The sequence below is a fragment of the Cydia strobilella genome, chromosome 15 (genome assembly GCF_947568885.1).
Source record: "Cydia strobilella chromosome 15, ilCydStro3.1, whole genome shotgun sequence".
Lineage (NCBI taxonomy): Eukaryota > Metazoa > Arthropoda > Insecta > Lepidoptera > Tortricidae > Cydia > Cydia strobilella.
Genome location: NC_086055.1, coordinates 16429169 through 16448250, shown reverse-complemented (window position 1 = coordinate 16448250; position 19082 = coordinate 16429169). Strand labels below are relative to the sequence as shown.

Here is a 19082-nt window from a genome sequence, read left to right as displayed (position 1 = left end):
GGAACTGTATGTAACGATGGTCGGATAGGGACTCTACGCTCTCAAGCACCTCCCAACCCTGAATACGACGGGCCAAGGCAGCATTAACAAATGTTACGTCGACAATGGAACCACCCTGTTGTCGCACACATGTGTTGATAGACCCCTGATTGACAACAACCAGGCCAGCCGCAACCGCCCATTCCTCTAGTTCCCGCCCACGTGCATCCGTTGCTGGTGATCCCCATGTGACAGACTTGGCATTAAAATCACCCGCAACAAGCACGGGACCCAGATTGCAGCGACCGATGACCGCTCCTACTTCTAATAAAAAGGCTTTAAATTCGGCCACACTCCTATTGGGCGAGAAATAAACACTGACCACTGTGATGCCACCGAGGAGCGCGGCCACGAATCCCTTCCCTTTTTCCACCTTTTCGAAAGGCGGTGAACCAGCAGCTGTTTGGGTAAATATCGCCGCCGTGTCATCGTGATCCCCAGCCCAATTGTCCCTTTGGGGGATATGGTAGGGCTCGGAGAGGATAGCCACATGTACCGACCACTGCGCCATGCTCTGAAACAAGAGATCCTGAGCATCGAGGCAGTGGTTAAGATTCACCTGCACAAATTTTAACGCCATTATGTAATTTCCATTGGCGCTGCCTGCTCACCCTCGGCCGCATCAGTGGCGGGTTGGTGGACGGATTGCGAGGAGGCTCGGGAGCCATCGCCATTCTTCTTCCCCTTCTTGTTGATTTTGGAAGCAGCGCATGTCTTGCTCCCAATCGTGTGTCCTGCCGGTTTACTGGCCGCCGCGCAAACAGCGCAGTGCGGTGTGGCAGAGCACGTGGCCGCCTTATGGCCGGACTGGCCACAGCGGTAACACAGGTCGCTGCGGTCCTCTTGAGCCCGACACTGCGCGCGGACATGGCCCACTTCAAGGCAGCGGAAACAGCGCATAGGCTTTTTATCTAGCAGTTGGACCCTTGCCGATACCCATCCAACAAGCAGTCGGCCGCTGTCAGTCAACTTTTTGACCACCGTAATTGGGCAGCGGACCCAAATGGAACCCAGACCTGAGAAGTCCTGTCGGATTTCGCCGCACTTTATTTGGTCTAAGTGACACGCGCCCACTTTAACCACAGCTTCTCTCACGTCTTCAGGCGTGACAGAGTCATCCAGGCCTGAGATGCGGACTTCAGCGGTTTTTGTAGGCCTAGAGACTTGTACCACCTCATTATTTAATTTCTCCCTCAATTTATCGGCGAGAGCATCTGCTTTCTCGCCGCTGGTTGCACCGGGAACCTCAATGATGGTAGCCCCTGTGACTGCTCGTTTGAACCGGACTCCCTCGATCTGCAGTTCATTTAGGTCAATTTTGGACCTAGCCTCCTTAAGAAGGTCCCCATAGGTGGTTTTGTCTCCCTCAGCTTCCGGCTTCAGCGTGAGGACAATCGCCGATGAGCGTGGAGGACGCAGCTTACGGGCCTTCTTCTTCTTGGGAGCTGCTTGCTGCGTTGGAAGACCCGTTGCCTTTTTCTTAGTGCCCTTTTTAACCACCTTTATCCATGTCTCGTCCATGTTGGCCGGAGCAGGCGGTAATGGACGAGGCTCACGCGGTACTTCCGCAGGTTGAGCCTTCTTTCCCTTCTTCTTGCCCTTTTTTGTTGCCGCTTTCTTCCCCTCATTCCCAGTAGCAGAAGATGGTTGCAGAGTATTGGGTGCCTTCGATTTGTTTAGCCCGCTAGATCCAACGGTTGGTTGTATCGCCGGAGCTTCACGAGCTGTTGCAGCCTGCCTGTTGTCCACCTGAGATGCAGGTTGGGTCGTCTTTTTTGTTGTTTTGTCTGCGGCCAGCGGTGGCCGCACAGTCTTCGCTGGAAGGAGCCTATCTTCTAACGCTTCCAGACGGGCGTTCATCATTGCGCCCACTCTCGTCATCATCGTGCGCTCGGCTTCCTCTTGGGACACGCTAGTTGTCACAAGCGACTGCTGTGGGGCCGGGGTCAGCGGGGATGGTGCTGCTCTAACGAGTCGCAGCTCATTCCTTAACTCCTCTTGCTCCTTTTGGAGGTCTCCTATTTGCGTTTGCAGTCGAGCGACAGTCCGCTGCAGCATCTTGGTCTCCTCTGTGGTGGTGCGTTCAAGCATCACTTGGGCAAAGTCAGCGATAGCAGAGGCCGCTTCCTTTAACTTCCGCCGATAGGTACCTTTCAAGTTCTTGGACGTAGCAACCACTTGGTTTACTACGGCCACGCTGTCAAGGACTTGTGTATTTAGAGCCGACATAAGCTGGCTCTCTGCCTCCGTGCCATGCGCAAATCTGCGATCCGCTGTTGGCCGCATGCGGATGGTCATATCTTCTAGCTCCACCTCAGCATTTTCAGCCGCCAGCCGGCTGAGTTTTTTCTTCGCCGCTGTATAAGCTTCTCGGGTCTTGCCCAAGCCCGCATATTTACCAGTAGTTTTGGGACTAACCCTTGTTTCAGGGTTCTCGACAGATTTTTTCGCCTCCAGCTCCTCATCGCTGGGCTCCGAGAGCTCTAACCGCCTCCTTTTCTGACCCTCCTCAACCCAGAAGCGCCCAAACGATAAGGAACTGGACTCAGATCCAGACTCCGGCAAGCGAAGGGGTCGGACTGCTGTGATCGCGTGGGGACTTGCACCTACTATGTCGAGGCGCTCCAGCGACACCCGACACTCTCGCACTGGTGCCGCGGTAGCCTCCTCTGTATACACCTTCGGGGCGCTCGTCCCCGCCGGGCCCTCGGAATCACTGACGTCCGATTCTCGGGGGGAAAAGAATTCTCCCCCACTGGGAAAGTCACGGATGTCCACCCTTGTGGGGGAGAAGAACTCCTCCCTCCCAGGTGATGAGAGGATGGCCTCCGCGGCACGAGCCCTCCTCCCACAGAACACCCTCGTGGGGATTGGTGTGGGGGTCCGCACATATTCTTGCGGTACCACGGGTGCCTGCTCCTCTCCGGCCTCGCCATCGGGGACGGCATGGTTTATAAAGCGCCCTGATGCATCTCGGATCGGGCGTGACTCTGGGGGCCCGGGCCTCGGAAAAGGCTCCTTGTCCTCAGAGTCACTCCCTCCGCGCAGCCGTAATGCAAAATCGGTGTCCGTTATACATTTGCCAGAGTCGTCGTTTATCCTTCGCGAGTGGTTTGCCCCCCCAGAATACGGTGGGCGGCATGTCACCACAGCGCGGGCACTTGCCCGTTCTGTGGTGACATCGAGGATTGGAACCTCCTGGGGTAGTATATTCTCGTTATTGCCACTCATTTTTTGCTATTTTAGGGAGGTATGCCCCTCCTGCGACGTTAGTGACTGGGCTCCTCCCAGCCATGCATCCTATCGGCACGCCAGCCACACCTTAGGATTAGGGATTTTTTATAGTGGTTAACTCCACGTGACCTTCCTCTCAGTGAGGCAGGTCCCCGGTCCGCTCAGTGCGGGTTACGGGTTGCCCGACGGTGGCCGTAACCACAACGTCGCACCAGGCGGTCTGCGCCAGCCCACGGCAGCTCGTTTTGGAGCACCGACTCCGTCCCGGGAGGACCTGGCGTCTCGCACTGTGCCCTCTGCTGGTTTCAGAGGGACACGCGGAGCCGCACATCGGGACCCCTCTCCTCAGGCCTGTCCGGTTTGGGAGGCCCTGTCCGGCATAGCCCTGAGGATCATTGGAGCACACAAACACGGCATTAAAGCCAGCGCAGGAGAAAAACTCGACTGCCATTGCCGACTGTGACTGGTAGTTTGCAGAGGGAGAATAGCAAACGCGCAACTGAGCGGCTATCCTCCCCCTCCCAGGGTGCACCACAAGGAGGTCTACCAGCCCTGCACCCCGGATGCGCCACCGCCTGCCGCCGCGCACCTTCTACCGCCACGTCGGCGACCAGCCGCCCCGCCGTGCGCCCAAACCACGGTAAGGGACGAGTGCGCGTATATATGATATGGATGCGCCACCGCCTGCCGCCGCGCACCTTCTACCGCCACGTCGGCGACCAGCCGCCCCGCCGTGCGCCCAAACCACGGTAAGGGACGAGTGCGCGTATATATGATATGGATGCGCCACCGCCTGCCGCCGCGCACCTTCTACCGCCACGTCGGCGACCAGCCGCCCCGCCGTGCGCCCAAACCACGGTAAGGGACGAGTGCGCGTATATATGATATGGATGCCACCGTCTGCCGCCGCGCACCTTCTACCGCCACGTCGGCGACCAGCCGCCCCGCCGTGCGCCCAAACCACGGTAAGGGACGAGTGCGCGTATATATGATATGGATGCGCCACCGCCTGCCGCCGCGCACCTTCTACCGCCACGTCGGCGACCAGCCGCCCCGCCGTGCGCCCAAACCACGGTAAGGGACGAGTGCGCGTATATATGATATGGATGCCACCGTCTGCCGCCGCGCACCTTCTACCGCCACGTCGGCGACCAGCCGCCCCGCCGTGCGCCCAAACCACGGTAAGGGACGAGTGCGCGTATATATGATATGGATGCGCCACCGTCTGCCGCCGCGCACCTTCTACCGCCACGTCGGCGACCAGCCGCCCCGCCGTGCGCCCAAACCACGGTAAGGGACGAGTGCGCGTATATATGATATGGATGCGCCACCGCCTGCCGCCGCGCACCTTCTACCGCCACGTCGGCGACCAGCCGCCCCGCCGTGCGCCCAAACCACGGTAAGGGACGAGTGCGCGTATATATGATATGGATGCGCCACCGCCTGCCGCCGCGCACCTTCTACCGCCACGTCGGCGACCAGCCGCGCCGCCGTGCGCCCAAACCACGGTAAGGGACGAGTGCGCGTATATATGATATGGATGCGCCACCGCCTGCCGCCGCGCACCTTCTACCGCCACGTCGGCGACCAGCCGCCCCGCCGTGCGCCCAAACCACGGTAAGGGACGAGTGCGCGTATATATGATATGGATGCCACCGTCTGCCGCCGCGCACCTTCTACCGCCACGTCGGCGACCAGCCGCCCCGCCGTGCGCCCAAACCACGGTAAGGGACGAGTGCGCGTATATATGATATGGATGCCACCGTCTGCCGCCGCGCACCTTCTACCGCCACGTCGGCGACCAGCCGCCCCGCCGTGCGCCCAAACCACGGTAAGGGACGAGTGCGCGTATATATGATATGGATGCCATCGTCTGCCGCCGCGCACCTTCTACCGCCACGTCGGCGACCAGCCGCCCCGCCGTGCGCCCAAACCACGGTAAGGGACGAGTGCGCGTATATATGATATGGATGCCACCGTCTGCCGCCGCGCACCTTCTACCGCCACGTCGGCGACCAGCCGCCCCGCCGTGCGCCCAAACCACGGTAAGGGACGAGTGCGCGTATATATGATATGGATGCGCCACCGCCTGCCGCCGCGCACCTTCTACCGCCACGTCGGCGACCAGCCGCCCCGCCGTGCGCCCAAACCACGGTAAGGGACGAGTGCGCGTATATATGATATGGATGCCACCGTCTGCCGCCGCGCACCTTCTACCGCCACGTCGGCGACCAGCCGCCCCGCCGTGCGCCCAAACCACGGTAAGGGACGAGTGCGCGTATATATGATATGGATGCCACCGTCTGCCGCCGCGCACCTTCTACCGCCACGTCGGCGACCAGCCGCCCCGCCGTGCGCCCAAACCACGGTAAGGGACGAGTGCGCGTATATATGATATGGATGCCACCGTCTGCCGCCGCGCACCTTCTACCGCCACGTCGGCGACCAGCCGCCCCGCCGTGCGCCCAAACCACGGTAAGGGACGAGTGCGCGTATATATGATATGGATGCCACCGTCTGCCGCCGCGCACCTTCTACCGCCACGTCGGCGACCAGCCGCCCCGCCGTGCGCCCAAACCACGGTAAGGGACGAGTGCGCGTATATATGATATGGATGCGCCACCGCCTGCCGCCGCGCACCTTCTACCGCCACGTCGGCGACCAGCCGCCCCGCCGTGCGCCCAAACCACGGTAAGGGACGAGTGCGCGTATATATGATATGGATGCCACCGTCTGCCGCCGCGCACCTTCTACCGCCACGTCGGCGACCAGCCGCCCCGCCGTGCGCCCAAACCACGGTAAGGGACGAGTGCGCGTATATATGATATGGATGCGCCACCGCCTGCCGCCGCGCACCTTCTACCGCCACGTCGGCGACCAGCCGCCCCGCCGTGCGCCCAAACCACGGTAAGGGACGAGTGCGCGTATATATGATATGGATGCCACCGTCTGCCGCCGCGCACCTTCTACCGCCACGTCGGCGACCAGCCGCCCCGCCGTGCGCCCAAACCACGGTAAGGGACGAGTGCGCGTATATATGATATGGATGCGCCACCGCCTGCCGCCGCGCACCTTCTACCGCCACGTCGGCGACCAGCCGCCCCGCCGTGCGCCCAAACCACGGTAAGGGACGAGTGCGCGTATATATGATATGGATGCGCCACCGCCTGCCGCCGCGCACCTTCTACCGCCACGTCGGCGACCAGCCGCCCCGCCGTGCGCCCAAACCACGGTAAGGGACGAGTGCGCGTATATATGATATGGATGCCACCGTCTGCCGCCGCGCACCTTCTACCGCCACGTCGGCGACCAGCCGCCCCGCCGTGCGCCCAAACCACGGTAAGGGACGAGTGCGCGTATATATGATATGGATGCGCCACCGCCTGCCGCCGCGCACCTTCTACCGCCACGTCGGCGACCAGCCGCCCCGCCGTGCGCCCAAACCACGGTAAGGGACGAGTGCGCGTATATATGATATGGATGCCACCGTCTGCCGCCGCGCACCTTCTACCGCCACGTCGGCGACCAGCCGCCCCGCCGTGCGCCCAAACCACGGTAAGGGACGAGTGCGCGTATATATGATATGGATGCGCCACCGCCTGCCGCCGCGCACCTTCTACCGCCACGTCGGCGACCAGCCGCCCCGCCGTGCGCCCAAACCACGGTAAGGGACGAGTGCGCGTATATATGATATGGATGCGCCACCGCCTGCCGCCGCGCACCTTCTACCGCCACGTCGGCGACCAGCCGCCCCGCCGTGCGCCCAAACCACGGTAAGGGACGAGTGCGCGTATATATGATATGGATGCCACCGTCTGCCGCCGCGCACCTTCTACCGCCACGTCGGCGACCAGCCGCCCCGCCGTGCGCCCAAACCACGGTAAGGGACGAGTGCGCGTATATATGATATGGATGCGCCACCGCCTGCCGCCGCGCACCTTCTACCGCCACGTCGGCGACCAGCCGCCCCGCCGTGCGCCCAAACCACGGTAAGGGACGAGTGCGCGTATATATGATATGGATGCGCCACCGCCTGCCGCCGCGCACCTTCTACCGCCACGTCGGCGACCAGCCGCCCCGCCGTGCGCCCAAACCACGGTAAGGGACGAGTGCGCGTATATATGATATGGATGCCACCGTCTGCCGCCGCGCACCTTCTACCGCCACGTCGGCGACCAGCCGCCCCGCCGTGCGCCCAAACCACGGTAAGGGACGAGTGCGCGTATATATGATATGGATGCGCCACCGCCTGCCGCCGCGCACCTTCTACCGCCACGTCGGCGACCAGCCGCCCCGCCGTGCGCCCAAACCACGGTAAGGGACGAGTGCGCGTATATATGATATGGATGCCACCGTCTGCCGCCGCGCACCTTCTACCGCCACGTCGGCGACCAGCCGCCCCGCCGTGCGCCCAAACCACGGTAAGGGACGAGTGCGCGTATATATGATATGGATGCGCCACCGCCTGCCGCCGCGCACCTTCTACCGCCACGTCGGCGACCAGCCGCCCCGCCGTGCGCCCAAACCACGGTAAGGGACGAGTGCGCGTATATATGATATGGATGCGCCACCGCCTGCCGCCGCGCACCTTCTACCGCCACGTCGGCGACCAGCCGCCCCGCCGTGCGCCCAAACCACGGTAAGGGACGAGTGCGCGTATATATGATATGGATGCGCCACCGCCTGCCGCCGCGCACCTTCTACCGCCACGTCGGCGACCAGCCGCCCCGCCGTGCGCCCAAACCACGGTAAGGGACGAGTGCGCGTATATATGATATGGATGCGCCACCGCCTGCCGCCGCGCACCTTCTACCGCCACGTCGGCGACCAGCCGCCCCGCCGTGCGCCCAAACCACGGTAAGGGACGAGTGCGCGTATATATGATATGGATGCGCCACCGCCTGCCGCCGCGCACCTTCTACCGTTTTTTATTCCGTAGAGTAAAATGACATTTCATGTGGAACTAAGAAATGTCATCTCATTTTAGTCTACGGAATAAAAAAACAGACCTTAGTTTGTCAATAATTTTGGGATAAATGATTTGATATATCATACTACGTCAGAGGCGTCAGAGCTAAACAAGATTGATTCAATTTTTTTAAGAAGAAGAAATACAATAATTTTGAGATAATTGATTTGATATATCATAATACGTCAGAGGCGTCAGAGTTAAACAACGTTAAGTGAAAGTTTCAAGAAATTTATTAACCTAAGATCACTGACTGTTTCAAAGCCAATACGTACATCGAATTAAGTCAACGATGGGTTGTTCTGTTTATGTATCGGCAAACCACGTCAGATTTTTCCAAGGATCACCCAATGGTCAGGGAACCACCAATTACGAACCAGTACTTTAAATTATGAAGTATATAATGTTATTTGAAATTTTTATTCAATATAGATTATTTGTTCCAGCTGGCGCGCCGGCCCCCACTACCCGCGCGGCCCTCGCCCTTGGCTGCCCGCCCCTCCCCCTCCCCCCACCCCGCCCCCACCCCCTCCCCGCCCCAAGTCCCACTCCTACCCCCCCTTCCCGCCCAACGCCCTGCTGCGCCCCACACCGGGAGACGACTACTCCAGCCTCGACGCCTTGTGTTTGCAGATGACTGAGCAGGCCATCAACTGAAAAACTAGAATAGGATTTAACATTGGTATGAATCACAAAAATATTTCTACTGAAAAGTAGAAACGCTCCCCGCCGCTACCCCGCTTCTGAAGCGACATCACCGAAATACTATGTTTACAGATGACGACACGGACCATCATTTTGACATTGGTATGAACTGCAAACATCTTAGCCTATTTCTACTGAAAAGTAGGAAGGGTTCGCGGCCTCTGCCCCCGCTCCATAATTCGGACTCCTGACAAGTTTCACCCTATTTCTTATCTTTTCTTATTCATTCTGTAAGTTTTCGATACAAAATATAGACATGTTAATCAAAATGATGCCAAACGTACCAATAGTTAAAATTCTAACATACCAATGTTAAATATTTATCCTAAGGTTTTTACTGTATTAAAACTATGAAAATGAAAATGAAACACTACACTTGCTAAAACGACTTTATTATGAAATTGCCTAAGTTTTATAGGCAGATATTATTGACATTAAATCATCGGTCGAGACATGTATAAATTATTTTACTTGCATTATTATTAATTATTTTTATTCATTGTCTAATGGACCTAAATCGAATTATTCGCAATATGATATCTTAGACTAAAATTATTTGCTTTGTAGCAATTTGAATGTATATTTATTATCAATTTTATGGCACAATTCATATGCATGGACATATAGATTTCTTAGCGGAATCCTTTATTTTTATTATTTATTTTGTTTGACACTTCACGACGACATGTCGCAAGAACTTATTATTAAGTAGGTTAAGGGCGTTACACACAATCCGATTTTCGATCCAATTTTGCCTATCATGAGACAATCCTCACTAGGAACAATACAACTAAGTTACGCGTAGTATTTGACGCAACTTGTAAGGAAATATTAAATCAAAGCATATTGTCTTTTTCGTTAAGTCAGATCGAAATTGGATTGTGTAACTGCGAAATAAATGTATTTTTTGTAAATAAATGCTAGAGAAATGATAGGGTATGCTTTAAATTATATATAGGCAATGACGAATAGATGCCTCGGAGAAAATACAAATTATTCCTAAGACATAGTACCTTAACATATATTTATTACCATTAGGCCGCGAGGGATGTTATGCTGTAGCTTTTTTATTAAAAAATATTTCGTTGAATGTAACAGTAAGCATTCGATAAGTGAAATGGCGACCTGTAAAGTTTAAAGAAATACATATGCTACACAAGATTATACATTAGTTAGTCGAATTTGCTATTGCATAACTCCACTCAGTTGACAGCAAAAACTTTAAAAATGCTCGTTAGTATAAAGTTACTGAGAACTTCAGTTTTAAAGCAGTACAAACAAGCGCAATAAAAAGGGTCAATATGATAATAAATTTATATCAAAATGATCCGTATTTATTGCCTGTGAGCGTATTTTTTGCTGTCAATATATCTTTAACTTCACTGTTGATATACGTAATAATGCTTAGAAATATCGCTTCCAATAGTATCTTAATAAAAATCGACGACATCGAGCTGTATTCTAAGGGCCTACCGCGAAAAACGAAATTTCGTTATCTGTCTCTATCGCTCTTACATATTCGAGCGATAGAGAAGCAGGTAAAGAAATTCCGATTTTCGTTTTTCGCGGTAGGGCCTCTCATTTTCTCTGGTGCTAGGCGCAAGTTTGATTTCAGCTTTGTGGCAAAGTTTGATATGAGAACGTTTTGTTCGTTTTTTTTTTTTTTCAATTGAATATGTCAAATATGTGGTTTATTCCAAATTAAACTATTCCCAATAATAGGAGATGATTTTAAAATGGCATTAATTAATTTTTAAACCAAAATTTGAATTGAGCGTTTTCATAGCAAATTGTAGTTGTAACTATTTTAGGCGAAACGGCCTAAATTGTATTGTGCGTACGCATGAAAGGGATAGCGAATCCCATTTGTCCTTTGTATGAACAGGACAAAAATGTGTGTATGTTAGCTCCCCTGGCAACAGTCAAGAGACTTCTGCGCGATACTCAAAAAATCGGGATCCAATTTATCGTGTAATGTAATAGCGCTTTAAGTTTATGGTATAAGCATCCGTCCCTTTGATAGCTCGGAAGTACGGATGTATAGTTAGCATTTTTTTCTAAGATTGGATATTTTACGCGCGTTTTATAACATTAGTTAAGTTCGAAATGACATGCGTGGATTCCAATCCCTCTTGCTTGCTTCAGTTAGATTATCTAATCACTTATATTACTTTATCTCTAGCAGATGCCTTTAGTTAAGTAAAACGCGCGTAGAAAATAGATCTTTGGAAAATAAGGCTAACCGAGGTAGCGTGGAATGCCGGAAATGTGAATGTTTGTGTCGGCAAATTAAACTTGTAGTAGTTATATGTTTATTTCATTTTGAGGTATTCAGGCGTAACATATTGACTACGAATTTGTCGTTTTATCTCATGTGATCAGAAATGTCTTTTAAAAGATTGGAACCAGTGGCGTAACTAGGGGGGGTGCAGATGAGGCAAGTGCCCCGGGCGCCATCCAAGGGGGGGCGCCAAAATGGGCAAAAGGCAGCCCAGGGAAACTTTTGTCAGTCGTCAGGGGGCGCAAATTTGGTGACTGCCCCGGGCGCCATATCCTCTAACTGCGCCCCTGATTGGAACTATTTAATTGTCAGTTAAATCGCTTCGTCTGTAGAGCCCATTATCCAACACCCTCCTTGGGGATAAACCCATTGATCACTCTCAAACTAGTCAGTAGTTGGCGCATGCCTTATCCACAGCTATAAATAATAAAACTGACCATAACACGACAAATGTGCCGTTTTAAAAAATAACTTATTGTCGGTTGTGATAAGGCATTATTGCCATGTGATGCGATTGGAAATCACACTTATCGACAACCGATATTATGGTGCATTTTGTCTGAAAACTTTTCAAAAGAAATGATAGTTTAATTTGTCGACTGATGTCGTGTTGTCGCTTGTGTCGTGTCGATTGTTGACTTTGTTAAATGTTATATCGCATAAGCCGTGTACATCATTACGCGATTATCACACTGATGACCCGCACGCCGCGGTGTGCGAGCGAGACAGCGCTATGCGCGTATATGGTGGTGTCCCGCTCGCACACCGGAGCGGCGTGCGGGGAACAATCATTGTGAAGACCGTTAATGTACGAGTAGTTAGATCTAATCGTTGACTGAATACATAATTTATGTAATTTCAAAACATTTTTTTTACACATTTTTATTAATTTATCAGCAATATTTATTTTGACTGGATCAAAAGTTTGATGGAACGTGTGCAATTTTGCGTATTTTTAAGATTAATTGTAAATATGTTATTGTTTTGTACAAATGAAATACAGTTGACCAGATTAAGATTAAGCCGATTGCAGTCTGTCTTAGGCCACCAAAATATAGTTTTATAATAGACAAAGATTCTATATAGTAGCGAATATATTCCAAGGCTGTATATTGCTTCTTTACTTGATTTCGGAGTTTATTGTTTAGCGGACTGTGATATGTGGTTTGTTTTAATCATGTTTATCGGCACTAAGTGAATATAGCATAATGTGACAGTTCCTGGATCTTTTATTTACCTATTACTGTCCTCCGCCCGCTAAGTTACACTGCCGTAACCCATCCACCAGCCCCACCCCTCCCGCTTAAGCCTACCACGAAAATCGAAACTCACTGCATAATTGCATATTCGAGCAATAGAGGTAGATACTTTACCATGGTCGCGTACTGTGCGGTTTAAGAGGAATTTCCTCCCGCGGACGCTCCGCCGGCTGTGAAATTGGTTCGAAGGGCTACAGTATAGTTGTTCCATTTGTAGCTGGCCCCGAACGGCTAATCCTTAGTCTATTGTTAAGTAAAACCGCACGTGCCACTACCTACAAAAAAAGGGTCGTGTAGTTCTAATTGGCATCTGAGCGCGGGCTAGTCCAACGCTCAAAAAACCAGTGTAGGTGCGCTCTCCGGTGACGCGCCTTTGTTACGCATCTCGATCTCGATGACACATTTTAGACTGGTTCTGTAGCGTTCGACTCGCCGGCACTCTGTAACCGTAGAGGGACCAACCAAAAAGTCGCAAATTATTTTTCCATTTGTCCATTTTGAATCTTATTGCAATTTCCATAGGAGTTGTAAGTAATTCAATAACCGGTTTAAATGACCGAACCATTTTTTATGCAGGTAGTAGTAGCACGTGCGGTTTACCTTAACAATAGACAAAGGACCGTTCGGGGTCAGCTAGAAATCAAACGACTATATGAAGTTCTTCAAAACAAGTGTACAGGTTTTTAGAGTCGGCAATGCGCATGTTACACCCCTGTTGCAGGAGTCCATTCCATCAGGCGAGGCGGGCCGTATGCTTGTTTGCCACCAGCGTGGTATAAAAAAATAATAACCATATTTCGTTATTATTTACAACGACGGGACTTAATCGCGTAAAATAAGTATTAAACCCACCTCCGACGTTTCGAGGACGGCGTTGTCCCCGTGGTCTCGGAGAAGACTGGCTAAAGTTGACATCAACATCTTCTAGGCGCGCGAGTTTTTCGAACTACCCGCACTTGGTCTTGTTTATTAACTTGAACGTTTTGCGCACTAGGGATGTTACCGGGTCGACACACAACACTCACAATATTCGATTTTTCAACTTTCGATATTTGGTTTCGCTTACACTTACTAATGACTGGGTTCCATGTGGATGAGATCTTAAAACCTTCGTCTCCATACCATAACCATATTTCGATTTTCGCGGTAGACTGCATATAGAGATAATATTATCTCTACCGTGTCCAAAGTATAGCTGCGTCCCTGGCATCAGTTACTGAATAAAGTAAGGTGTGTGAAGCATGATTTCAACCCTCATAAAAGGTTTGCCTTTGTAAATTTTGACAAAAAGTATCCTATTTAGGTATCTGCCAAATTTATCCAGGTCCGTTTAGTCGTTGAGAAACAAACATACAATTTGTTAGAATAATCCCTTTCCTCCCTCCAAAAGGTCACTAACGACTAACGACTACACAATAAAATAATAAATAAATAACCATAAAATAAGTTACAATTTTTTTTATTTTTTTTTTATTTTAAAAATCTAAAATGATTGGAATTCTGAACAGACTAGCATTTATAATCACACTATCAAGGTATAAAATTAGCTTAAAATTAAATTCAATAAATAGAAATAAATTACAATGGCATTTTATGTCAGTCTTTCTTTATGGGTCCCTATCTTATGTCTGGCAAGATCGTTCTTTCTGTAGAAACCCCTGGAACACCGGTCACAGGGGAATGGGATCCGAGTATCATGGAGTTTAGCATTGTGGAACGCAAGCATAGGTCGAGACGGGAACGTCATCCCACACCCTTCTACAGGACACTTGTATTTGTCCGTGTTCTTGTGTCTAAAGCTCATGTGGTGAGTTAAAGCCTTTAGCTCATAAAAGCTACTGGTACAAAGCTCACATTTCAGAGGACGCTCCCCCGTGTGTCTCCATGTGTGCGTGTCTATGTTTGGCACATTTTTACAACAGATAGTGCAGAAACCGGACTTCTCAGAATGCTGTGTCTTTATATGTAGCTTAAGATTGCCCTTTACATTAAAAGTCCGGCCACAATAATTGCAGACAAAGCGGTTCGGCTCTGAATGTAAACGCAAATGTTTCTTCAAATTATTCTTATACTTAAATGGGGAATTACAAAGTGAACAGCTATACAGTTTCTCATTAGAATGGGACATAAAATGGCGTTTCAGTTTTTCTTTAGTGCCAAACATTTTCCCGCAAGATTCACAACCGTGAGACTTTTCAGAAGAATGTGTTTTCATGTGACGTAACATAGCACTGCTTTGCGTGAACTTTGAAGGGCAAATGGTACAAGCATAAGGTGTTTCTCCAGTATGAGTCCTCATATGAACAGCCACGTCAGTTTTAGTATAAAACGCTTTACCACAATTTTCACACATGAATTTTCGCTCCCTCATTTTCCCAAAATGGTTTCGTTCTACATGCCTTTTTAAGCCGCCTCTGTCAGAATACTTTTTATCACAGGAGGGGCATTGGTAGGGCCTTTCTCCGGAATGTACTCTGGTGTGTATGAGCAATGCCGATTGACTGGCGCAGACCCGACCACATACCTTACATGTGCAAGAGCTTTTTCCTTTGAGTCGTGTCCTCTTCTTATACGCTGGTTTCGGCTTCTTCTCCTTCTTAACTTCGTCATAATCGAGATACGGATAATCCGTCTCATCTTCGTAGCCCGCTAGCTCCTCATCTTCTTGTTTTACTTCGACTTTAAGCTTGCAATCGTCATTTTGATCGATTTCGGAAGCTTTGCTGCGTAATATCTGGTCTGTGGCTTCGCATTTTAGCACAAACTTGTACGAGGCGGTCAGCTCCCCCTCGCAGGAGCCGCAAATACGCTTCGGCAGCCCGTCGTCTTCAGAAACTTTTATGTTAGCGCAACAATATAATATTTTAGCGCAAATGGACACGCCGGTGTCATCAGTAAATATATACGAAGTTCCTTCATTTGTGCAACAGAGTCGACAAATCTTTTGATCCATTTTCTGTCAGCATTTAGGTTGAGATGGTAATCGTTTGAATTTCCAATAAATAAATCGATCCAGTAAAGATGGGCGAACTGACTAAACAACATCTGCATCGGATCGGATCGGCCGCACAATTTGACATTGACATTTACGAAAGCTATTTCCACGGATGAAACAAATAAAGACACGATTAAAAGCGCTCATATCAACATTGATATTACTGACAATACATTTAAATAAATACAATACAAACAAATTTTTCTAATTCATAAAAAGTTAATGGCTTACATTAACTTAGATAAAATAAAATGAAAGCTTTAAGCTTTCAATCGAATTTAAGCTTTTAACATAAAGTAATAATTTTCAGATTAAATTATACCTTTTGCTTTCGTTTTATTGCGTAGCTTAAATAATCCTCACTTTCTATTTTCACTCTTATTAGATTTGTTCCACGCAGATTTCAAAAATGCTTTCCTTACATTGAAAAACATCTTAAGTGTATAAGGAGATTTTAGATGTTAATATTCATTCCATGATTTTTATTATTTTGTTATTAAATAGAAAATTAAAGTAAAAATTGTATTTTATATCATTTTCAGTATCATAACCGCTCCATTTTACACAAACTTTTCTACTGTATTTCTTAAGGTAGTTTCATACTTTGACATTTGATTTGTGTATGGGTTTGGGTGGGTAAGGTGGGTATGGGTAGAACAAAAAATGGAATTTATGGAATAAAGCTGAAGCTTGTTTGTTTTTTAGTCCCGTTTCGTGCCATAAAATTCAATCACTGAAAACATTAAAAGTGCAATCTTATTAGACCCCCAATTCCTGTAAGAAGATAATGGATTCGAAAATTTGTCGAGTTTGTCTCAGCAGACCGGGCGATACATCGCTGTTCGAAAAACACGATGGTTTACCGTACAGCGACAAAATAATGCGGTTCGTAAAGATTACTATCAGGGAAAACGACGGATTGCCAAGCTCGATTTGCCTCAGCTGCATTGCCGAGCTCTCTGTGTCATACGAATTCGTGCAAAAGTGTGAAGCTTCAGACCTGGCTTTAAAAACCTTAAAACTGGACAGTCAAAGAGAATCAGCGTTAAACATAAAGAACGAAGACATAAAAGACGATCCAGATGAACCTTACCTTAACTTTAGCTTCCTAGATGATGACTACGATGTTAACTGGGAGGAGCCAGTCAAGAAAATAAAAGATAAGAAAGGTAAATATGTTAAGAAAAGGAAGAAAGGAAAAATGGAGCCTATACAGTGTGTCACCTGCGGGCAGATGACCACCAGCCCCTCAGCCATGGAGATCCACATGAGAACACATACTGGTGATAAACCATATTCCTGCATTACTTCCTCGTGTGATGCCAAATTTGCTACTAAAGGAGCTTTGAAACGACATTGCGAGACTTTTCACAGTGAACGAGAGAGAAAATACACTTGCGAGCATTGCGGCAGCAGCTTTTTTAGAAAAAACGAGATCATAACGCACATAAGAGTCCACACAGATGAACGTCCATATGCCTGCCCATTTTGCTCCAGAAAGTTCCGGCAAATAGCTTCACTCATCCGTCATAAGAGAATTCACACTGGAGAGAAACCGTTTGCTTGTTCCATATGTAATAAGAAGTTTGCCGATAGAACTGTGGCCCGGAAGCACCTGCTAGTTCACAGCGATGAGAAACACTACACCTGCCATCTCTGTCACAAGTCCATGAAAAGCAACAGTGCTCTAAAAGTGCACATGAACCTTCATGTGAATAAGAAGCAAAATGTTTGCAACTACTGCGGTATGACATTCTCAATGAAAGGAAACCTCAAAACCCACATAAGACGCAAGCATTCAGAAAAGTCTGGACAGTGTAATATTTGCTCAAAGACATTTTCAGACTTAGAAGTCCACATGCGCAAGCATACTGGTGAAAAGCCGTTCATATGTCATGTATGTCAGCAAAAGTTTGCGACAAAGCGTAGTCTGACACATCACCTAGCGTTTAGACATGAGAATGCGGCAAAATTCAAGTGTTCCATTGGGGAGTGTACAAGAACTTTCCCTACTGCGCCAATGTTAGAGTTCCATTTGCTAAAGCAGCATACAAACCACACTCCGTATGTGTGCCAGCATTGTTCCCGAGGGTTCTTCCGGATGAGTGACCTGTCCCGCCACCTTCGGGTCAGTCACATGGAACTGCAGCTCAAAGAAGACAAAACCATACTCACCCTTAATGGTCCTTAGTTTATCCTCGTAAGGCCCACCATACAAAGTTTTCCTATTTTTAATTTGAACTATATTTGTTGTATAGTAGATTAGGGTGACTCCTTTGTTTTAGAAAACAATGTAACAAAAAAATGCTACTACTTAATTCAGTTAGTGTAAGGTTCAAATTAGATTGAAACAGAGTGTACATTGTAATGCACATTGGGCCTTTCGAGGTTATAATAAGTTACTTTATGCTAATCTATGCGCCGACTGATATGTTAAGAATTCTAGTCATAGAATTACTAAAAACTTAATTAGTACTAATTATGCATTAAATAGTTTAGAACTGTAATTTAATTACTGAATTTATGAAAACTTTATTACCATTTACAATTGAGTTTGTAGACTTTTTTTTCATTTGTAGAAGTAGTTATAAATTATTGTGACAAATAATTATATGTACCTACTTTTTTGCCAATAGCACAATTTTATTTAAATCCTATACACATACACCTTGGTTGTCTATCTAAAGATTGTGATTGACAGATGCTTAATATCCTAAAATATCAGTAATAGATAGAATGTTATTACAAATGACTTTATTATATTTATACTAGGACTTAATATGGTATGAAAACCATCTGACAGCATTGACCTGAAATTACTGTAAGTTTTTAAATCTTAGTCGACTGTTAGTATTAAATGGTATTAATCAAATTTACCTATAGTTTGTCAAAGGACTGTCTCATTTCAAACATATATTCATACTATCTTTGTCTTTAACTAGCACTAGCACCCAAAAGAAAAGGAGGAGTATAGTTTTTTTTTACTTATTTACTAACAATTTGGTTTGACCAACTATACCTACCTGCCCCTAACCTGTTTCGTCTACCAACTAAAACATTTGGGCGAAGCCACATAACACACTTGCAAGTTGCAAGGTTTCCCGTCACAACAAATTTAATTAAACCAGCTGACCCGATTTAACATCGAAAACCTTCCAATTCCGCCCATCCTTTCTAGTTCAAGAGGGAAACGACCCTTACCACCGGAGCGTAAATCCTTCGAATTCCAAAATGGCGGGAACCACCGTCGGTAAAACAGCGCGTCGGTAAAGCAGGTGTTGTGAGGTGTTATGCCCCTTTCTCTTTTCTACAGGTAACGTTATCGGGCCCTCTCACTCTCGCGGCTGCGTGTGGCCAGGAGAAGCGCGGGTGCGGAAGACTCAATGTTTTGTAAGTGTTGTAAACATATGTATTTTAGTTTATTAATCAATATTTCGAATTTAAACTGTTGTGATACATACTAACATTAACTAATTTTACGGTGACTAAAAGTGAGTATAAACCGTAAATTATAAATATTTCATAAATATAAATGAGTTTCGCGCCAAAGCCAAGCCATGGGGGCTTCTTCATCTTGTTCACAGATTATGATAATGGCCT

General features: G+C 48.5%; 3 protein-coding genes across 3 annotated transcripts in view; 2 read left to right on the top strand and 1 right to left on the bottom strand.

The window, feature by feature from the left end:
• LOC134747630 (protein Smaug) overlaps positions 1–12447 on the top strand; it is a 43828-nt gene extending 31381 nt beyond the window's left edge. Inside the window, exon 7 of the mRNA XM_063682235.1 lies at positions 8689–12447. Within this exon, the coding sequence (XP_063538305.1) occupies positions 8689–8899 (211 nt within the window). The 3' untranslated portion in view covers positions 8900–12447. The remainder of the gene's footprint in view (positions 1–8688) is intronic.
• A 1514-nt stretch (positions 12448–13961) lies between these two features.
• Positions 13962–15546, bottom strand: LOC134747636 (zinc finger protein 501-like). Its single transcript, XM_063682240.1, has one exon. It carries the CDS (start codon positions 15438–15440, stop codon positions 14079–14081), a length of 1362 nt encoding a protein of 453 aa, XP_063538310.1. The 5' UTR covers positions 15441–15546; the 3' UTR covers positions 13962–14078.
• Positions 15547–16140: 594 nt separating this feature from the next.
• On the top strand, positions 16141–18086 carry LOC134747619 (gastrula zinc finger protein XlCGF57.1-like). Its single transcript, XM_063682213.1, has one exon. The coding sequence runs from the start codon at positions 16270–16272 to the stop codon at positions 17671–17673; it is 1404 nt and encodes a 467-aa protein (XP_063538283.1). The 5' UTR covers positions 16141–16269; the 3' UTR covers positions 17674–18086.
• The last annotated feature ends 996 nt before the right edge of the window (positions 18087–19082 follow it).